The 7653-nt window shown below is 63.9% G+C and overlaps 1 protein-coding gene across 1 annotated transcript; it reads right to left on the reverse strand.

The window, feature by feature from the left end:
• Positions 1 to 473: 473 nt before the first annotated feature.
• On the reverse strand, positions 474 to 5769 carry IHH (Indian hedgehog signaling molecule). The gene is made up of 3 exons (XM_063077484.1): positions 5458 to 5769; positions 2773 to 3034; positions 474 to 1132 (listed from the first exon to the last, which is right to left on the reverse strand). The coding sequence occupies exons 1-3, from the start codon at positions 5767 to 5769 to the stop codon at positions 474 to 476; spliced, it is 1233 nt and encodes a 410-aa protein (XP_062933554.1).
• Between the last annotated feature and the right edge of the window lie 1884 nt (positions 5770 to 7653).

Below are 7653 nucleotides of genomic sequence, written 5' to 3' on the forward strand. Positions count from 1 at the left end.
CTTCAGGATGGCCAGGTGGGCTGCCCCCCGTGGCATTCTCAGTTCTGGGCAGCATTTAGTCTAGCCAGCTCCCTGCTGGCTCCCAGAGAATCTAGCAGCATCAACCGAGGTGCAAGTCCACCTAAGTGGGGCCTAAGATGGATGGAATGGGCCCTCCCCACTGGGGGAGACCAGGTGTGAAAAACTGTGGTGAGAGCTGGCTGGGTTGGGAGCCACTGTGCCAGCCTCCAAGTCTCTAGACAGGACAGACCACCACCCCCTTGCCAGCTCAGCTTGCAGCTCTATCACTACACCAAGATGGGGTGAGGGATGCTGGCGTGGCCCAGTCAAGTCTCAATGGTGTATCTCCACCGTAGAAGAGATGGCAGGAACCAGTGCCCCCAGCTCAGGCCCCTTCCAGGGCCAGCACCCTCCTGGCAGGGAGGCCTCTGGGCCTAATATGGCAGTTCCGGGAGGGCAGTGGTGAGGTCCTTTCAGCTCCCTGCCCCGGACATTCCCAGTGGGTGGAAGCTGCCCTCTCCTAGCAAGAGATGCCCCAGGCGGTAGAGCAGCTGAGGGTACCAGTGTACGCCCTCTCCAGGGGTCCAGCTGCCCCATGCCAGGCTGTGAAACAGTCGCAGGGGCCAGAAGGCCAACTGAGCCAAGCGGTGGTCAGCCACAGCTGCAAAGCAGGAAGCTACCACATCCTCCACCACCAGTGTCCCATGCCTTGTGAGTGGGGCATAGGCCCCGGGGGCCACGTGTGTGGAGACAGCTGCCACCCGGGCAGGCTGCAGGCCTGGCACCCCAGCCACCAGGACATACTGGCCAGGCTGTACGTGGCTGGCAAACGTGGCCCGGAAGTGGGCCGCCGGTTCCGTGTGATTGTCGGCTGTGAAGAGCAGGTGGGCAGGCGTGAGTGCCAGGCGGCGTGGGGGGTCCTGGGTCTCGATGACCTGGAAGGCCCTCAGCCTGTCTGGTTCGCGGTCCAAGAAAATGAGCACGTCACTGAAGGTGGGGTTCCCGTCCTCCCCCATGGCCAGCACTCGGTCTCCTGGCCTCACAGCTGACAAGGCCACCCGTGCCCCACTCTCCAGGCGCACCTGGGCTCCAGCCGGGAAGCAGCCGCCTGTCTTGGCTGCGGCTGAGTGCTCTGTGGGAAGAAGGGACATGAAGGCATTACTGCATTTGGGAGCTCAAATTCCTAGTCACAAGCCCCTACCCCAGTCCCTCCAGCCCAGCCAGAGCTCCTCTTGCTCCCAGAGAGCCCCCATCCCCATATCCTGGCCCTACCCCCACTGCCCATGCAGGCTGGAACCCACCCCCAACCCCAACGTCATCTTCTGCCCCCCAGCCTAATCCTTTGCCAATGAGAGGAGCACGCTGGGGCCTCAAAACCCAGTGGGTAAGAGGGAAAGAGCCCTCCTGAAGCCCAGGTGACGTCCCCCACCTATTCACATCATGACATTGCTGTGAATCACAGGCCAGAGGGCAGCTGAGCCAGGCAGTGGGTGGCTGTGACTTGACACCAGGAAAACTGCAGCCTCGTGGGGAGGGGAAGTTGCTTGTCCCCTTATTTCTCATCCCTTGTTCGGACACACCCCCAAAATTGCCCTCTCAGACTGACACCCCAAGTTCTGGGACAGCTGGCCCTTTGAGTCTGTGGAGGGGAGAGGAGGGCCGGCCAGTAGTTGGTGAATATGGACTCCTGGGGCAGCCTCAGAGTGAGTGGTCAGGTCAGGGTGGGTCAGGGGCCAGGACACAATCACTATCTTCAGTTCATGTGCTGGGTCCTTGTGTGGGGACAGGACACAGCGGCACCAGCAGGTGGGTTGGAGAACAGTGTTTGGGGGTCAGGAGTAATGAGTGGTGGGAGCCAGTCCTGGGCCAGTATTAGCAGATGAAGGGCAACGTGAGTTGTGGTGGGGGAAGTGCTGAGTGGAAGGTCAGGGCGTGGCGTGGGTCAGGGTGGGATCAGGAATACCAAAATGCGGGCCTGTCCTCAGTGTGCCAGTCTGTGAGTGCAACTACTACGTGCTGCCAATGCAGAGGGCTGAGCCTGCAGCCTGGTGGGGCCAGGCTGGGACCACACAGGAACCACTGGAAGCATCCACGACTGGGTTCAGTGTAGGTGACAGGGACACTGACAAGACTTGCGGGGGGGGGCATGAGGCCCCAGTGCCTGCCAATTCTGATCAACAAGGCGGCCAATCTGGGAAAATCCACTTTATTGAGTCCACTTTGTTTATTCTGGCTCTCATTGCTGACTTTACCCCAAAATATCCAGCTTCGGGGCCCTGGGGGAGAGGTTGGGGACGCCTGCGCCCCCATGGGAGGCCTGACCTGCAGCTGGGTGGTGGGTTCTGAACCTCTGGGCTCCTGGGGGGGCACACTGGCGTCTGGGCACACCCTGGCCCCTGGCCCCACCACCCCTTGTTCTACACCAGACTGGGTGGGGAGGCTGTGTCTGCCGGCCTGGCTTCCTCCATCTGTCCAGCTTGCTCTGTCTTGCACCTCCTGTGGCAGGCTCTGGACTGTGGACCACCAGCTCAGCACCCAGCAGCGCTGGGACAGGGCCCTGTCTCCCTAGGCTCCTTCCATGACTCTACCAGGCATGAGAGGAGCAGGCGGTCACCAGCAGCCGCGGGAAGCGCCGCCGACGTCCTCTTCCCCGGGATCCCCGCTTCCATACCCTGGTGGGCCTCTTCACCTTCTCCGCCCAAGTGGGCACTGCGCTGCCTGCCCACGCCCTGCGGCCCCGGCCCCGGGCCCAGTCCCCCGGCGGCGGCTCACCGGACTTGACGGAGCAGTGCACATGCGCCTTCGACTCGTAATACACCCAGTCAAAGCCGGCCTCCACTGCCAAGCGCGCCAGCAGTCCGTACTTATTGCGGTCGCGGTCCGACGTGGTGATGTCCACCGCGCGGCCCTCATAGTGCAGGGACTCCTCCGAGTGGTGGCCGTCCTCGTCCCAGCCCTCGGTCACCCGCAGCTTCACGCCGGGCCACTGGTTCATCACGGAGATGGCCAGCGAGTTCAGGCGGTCCTTGCAGCGCTGCGAGAGGAATGAATGTGCTTGGAGTTAGGGGGAGGAGCCGGCCTGGTTGCAGGTGCAGGCGCAGCCTCGCCACGGACTCTCCCACCGCACCCACTGGGGTTGGAAAACCGGAGAGGACGTCCTGCCCCTCTCCCTCAGGAACAGAGGGCCCTAACGTGCTCCCTCCCATTCTAGCATCCAGGCGTCCCCAGGGACCTCGACCGCATGGTGGCGCCACAAATCTGGAGGGCCTACAGCGGTACGCACCCTCGGGGCGCCTTTCTGTGACAGGTGGAGCTCCCCTTCCCTCCTGTGCCCCCTCCCCCGCACCCCCGTATCCGTCTTTCCACAGATGGGACTACACCTTTCCAGAGCCGGTGCTTCTGTCTGGCCAAGGCACGAGGGCCGGCGGGCGTCAGGAGGGATGAGGTGATAGCGGAGGCAACTGCCTGCGGCTGGCCTGCTAGGCGTGCAAAGCCCGAGGTGCCCAGTAGGTGTCACCGCAGCTTCAGGGCTGAAGCCCAGGGACAACGGGCCCAGCAGCATCGGGGGGTGTGTTGGAGGGGAATCCCAGGGCTGCCTAGATCCCTAGAGCACCACAGAGCATTCCTGCTGGGACCCTCTTATGATCCCAAACCGGCCCGCACCCGCGCCCGACATGCGAAGGCCTGAGAACCAGAAGTTGGAGAGCTAGTCTCCGAGCCGCTCCATGGGCGACAACTCGGAGCGTCTCCCTCTGCAGGGGGTGCGCGCAGGGTTGACAATTCCAGAGCCCTCAGCACCTCTTCAGGAATCCGATGCCCCTGTATGTGAAGGGACCTGAGAAACCCAGCCTGTGATCTCAGGAAGCGGGCTTCCCGATCCTCCTCACATGGGGTAGGGAAGAGCCGCGCTCTGGGGGAAGGATGGAAGAGACCATGTGTCACTGCTGCCTCCCCTGGGTTCTGAGTGCTCGAGGGACCATGCAGCTGACTGAGGGAAGGGGGCGCAGGGGCCTGGTCCCCGGCCTGCGGGGTAAGGGGGGTCCTTCCACCAGTCCTTGACTCCTAGGTGTGAGGATCCGCCAAGTGTGGGCAGCCCAGGTCTCAACCTACCCCCATTCCGCGGAACCCGGGCCCCACAGACCCTTGGACTTGGCCTCCCAGGAGCCAACAGCAACTACAACCCAAGGCCGGCCGGTCCGCCCCAGCGCGCAGCCTGACTGGGGGCGCTTACAGCCCCGGGAGGGAACTACGTGTGTTCCTTCCTGGTCCTTGCCGCCAAGCTTCTAGCCCCCACCTACGTCCGCCCCGCGGGCCCCCGGGTCCCCGCCTCTCTCTCCCCCACCGCTCCCACCCCGGGTCCAGAGCCTGGGCGCGCGCTGTCAATGATTGCCCAGCCCGTGGCCCGGATCCTTATCTGCATTCCTCGGCGCCCGGCCCGGCCCGGCCACCAGCCAACCTTCGGCCCCGACACCGGCTGGCCAGCCCCGGCGCCAGGGCGCATGCTGAAGGCCGTGATCTAGCTGCCCTTCCTGAAGGAACTAGAAAGCCCATTCGACTGCCTGCTTGCGGGGGAAGCCCCGGGAGACCCCAGAGGAAGGGGGCGTGGGTCTCTCCCTTTGCGGACCCGGCTGCAGGAAAGGAAGTTTGAGCCCCTGCGCGCCCCGACGGAGAGCGAGTCCTGCTCCGAGTGTGCAGACTAGAGTCAGCTCTGCTCCCTGCGTCCCTCGGCATCCCAGCCCCTCACTTCCAATCCCGTCCCCGCCACCAAGCCCAGGGATTCCCCCAAGTTCGGTCCCAGAGCCCGAAGGCCCCGGCACTCCACCCTTTAACCGCAGCCGCGCCGCTCAGCTCCCGGGACAGACACGTGGGCTCGCCCGGCGGGTTCCCTTTCCCACCTCCGCCTCCCCGCTCAACTCTTCCCTTCTGTTCCTTAACCCAAGACCCAGCCGGGACACTGCTCCAGGAGGGGGCAGCGCAGCGAACCGAGAGAGCGCAGGTTGGAAAGACGGTGGGACCCTCTGCTCCCGGAGCTTCTTCGCCCTCCGGGGTGCCGAATGGCTTCGAAATGAAAGGGGCGCAGCGGTGCGGGAGGTTAGGCCGGGAGGGGCTGCGTGGACCCCGGAGGCGCAGGAGGCAGCCGCGCCGAGGTACCCCCGGGTGCCACGTCTGGCCTGAGCTGCCAGCACTCCGGGACAGAGGGGCCGCTGCCAACCTGCCGGGCTGTGGGGCTTGGCAGCGGGGAGCTCTTCTCGCAGGCTCCAGAGGGCTAGGGGACGCCGGCACTCCCGCCGGGACCCTGGCCCGCCCATCTTGGGCAGGAGGAAGCCGGGCTTGGCGAGAGGGGCAGGTGCCAGGGGGCGTGCCAGGCAGTAGAAAAAGGTGCCAGGGGGGCGGGTAGTGCCGGGCAGGTGGCGGTGCTTCGCGGCTGCGGCACGCTGGGAGGCGGATCGCGCTCACCTGGGTCATGAGGCGGTCGGCGCCAGTGTTCTCCTCGTCCTTGAAGATGATGTCGGGATTGTAGTTGGGAGTGAGCTCCTTGAAGCGCTCCGAGCTGCGCGCGATCTTGCCTTCATAGCGCCCGCTGGCGCCCAGGGTCTTCTCGGGCACGTTGGGGCTGAACTGCTTGTAGGCGAGCGGCACGAGTTTGCGCGGCGGCCGCCGGCGGCTACCCACCACCCGGCCCGGCCCGCAGCCCCGCGCCGCCGGCACCAGCAGCAGCAGCAGGAGCAGGCAGAACCGCAGTCGGGGCCGGCGCCGGGCGGGAGACATGGCCAGGGAGGGAGCCCGGGAGAGCGGCGGGCGAGGGCTGCTGGTGGGCTGATGGGTGGGCGGGTCGACGGGAGCGCTGCGGGGCTCAGGCGTCCGCGTGGCTTCGGGGGGCTCCAGGCGGGGGCGCCATGGGCGGCGCGGCGCGGCGCAGGGCCGGCGGGACTCAGGTGCGGGGCGGGGGCCCGGGGCCCTGGCTGGTGGCGGCGCGCTGTCCCCCTCGGCGCCTCGACTCTGAGCTGCCCGGCTCGCCGGCCGCCAATAAATAGGCCGGCCCGTTTGTTTTGGCAACGCGGCGGCGGCGGGGGGCGGCGGGCGGCGGGGCTGCGGGCCGCCGGGCTGGGCTGGGCTGGCCGGGCCGGCGGGCTGGAGGGCCCCGCGGTTAGCACCCCGGCCCGGCGGTCAGGCGGCTCGGGCGGAACGGGAGCTGCTGCCGTCTGCGGCGCAGCCCGGGGCCGAGTGAGAGGGGAAATGGAAGAGATCCGGGCTCGGGCCCCGCGCAGACCGCACCCTACCCATGTCCCTGCCTCCTGTGCGCTGACAGCGAACCTGCAGCAAGGGCAGCACAGCCTCCTCCCCCTCGGGCGGGCGGCCCCGGCACTAGCCAGCCCTCGGCCCGCTCGCTCCTCGTCGTGCGTCCGCCCGCCCGCTGCCCTCTGCGGCCCCTGCACTGCCTGAGTTTGCCCTCCCCGCCCGGACGCGCCCCACCCCGCCCTGGCCTCGCCTCCCGGCTCCTCGCGGCTCCGGGGTGCCCCGCCAGGCGCAAACCTCCCGGACAGGAGCTGCCACCCCCACGGAGACCGCAACCCACGGCGCGGCCGGACGCGAGGGGCGGGGGGCGGTGGCCGGACCGCACGGCCGCCTACGGTGTCCCCTGCGGGGAAGCAAACCCAAAAGGCAGGAGGTCGCTCATAACCTCGTGCCCCACCCTGGCCCAGGCGACGGCGCCCTCTCAGCTTGGTGGAGCTGGGTTCTGTATCGACCCGGTGCACATGCCACAGCCTGCAGGGTGTGAAACTGGGGTTGGGGAGTCCAGCTTTTGAAGAGTCAAATAGGGGTTTTCGAGTTGGAAACTGTTAAAACAGCGTACGTGAAGTTGCAAAGGCATAGGCCAAGCTGCAGAGAAGAGCCGCTAAAATGGTGACGTCAACAGAATACAGAGAACCCCGACCCACCACGTTAAAGAGGGGCAGCAAAGATCTCAGTGACAGGGGCTGGCCAAGAATGCCAAAAAATTCAAAGCCACATCCAGGAACTGCTCAATAATTACTCTCTTAGCTCTTCTTTCCCAATGAAAAAGGACGAAGAATACGTAGAAGCAGCTAGAGAAGTGAACGTGAGTTGTGTATTTTAATATGACATTCAGGAGAGCTGAATGAATTAGGATCCATTCTGCCAAAACAAGTGTTAAAAGACAAGCTAACAAACAACAACAAAAAACGCTACCGCCACACCAAACTATATGATTTGGTTGCAATATATTCTACAAATTCAATAAAGATAGAAATAAAAGGATAAAAAATCAAAAGGTCTAAAAATTCTCATTAATCCAATAATACTAATACAACAGGTGCCATTTTATTGGCACTTATGTGCATGATATATGGATGGGAGCTATAAGATATTATAACCCTAAGGGTTCTACTTGTTTTATCTCATTTAAACTCACAACAGACACATGAGCTATTATTATCCACATTTTGCTGGTGGCTGATGAGCAGGGATTCCACCACGTGGATGTGACCCAGTGCCCCAGCCTTCTTCATCTGTGAGGCACTGTTCTTTCCAGCACAACCTGGGTTTGGGGCTGAGGTAGCTTTTCACAGATTTACTCACACTCTCTGGATCAGTTTTGTGAACATAAATTCAGGATTGGAAGGGACTCAA

Source organism: Cynocephalus volans, chromosome 1, assembly GCF_027409185.1.
Source record: "Cynocephalus volans isolate mCynVol1 chromosome 1, mCynVol1.pri, whole genome shotgun sequence".
Taxonomy (NCBI): Eukaryota; Metazoa; Chordata; class Mammalia; order Dermoptera; family Cynocephalidae; genus Cynocephalus; species Cynocephalus volans.

Excerpts from the sequence above, each read along its gene's own strand:
- IHH (XM_063077484.1), bottom strand. The coding sequence starts at position 5,769 with ATGTCTCCCGCCCGGCGCCGGCCCCGACTGCGGTTCTGCCTGCTCCTG. Across the intron at positions 3,035-5,457 it reads CCGACCGCCTCATGACCCAG|CGCTGCAAGGACCGCCTGAA; the intron begins GTGAGCGCGATC and ends TTCCTCTCGCAG. Across the intron at positions 1,133-2,772 it reads GCACTGCTCCGTCAAGTCCG|AGCACTCAGCCGCAGCCAAG; the intron begins GTGAGCCGCCGC and ends TTCTTCCCACAG.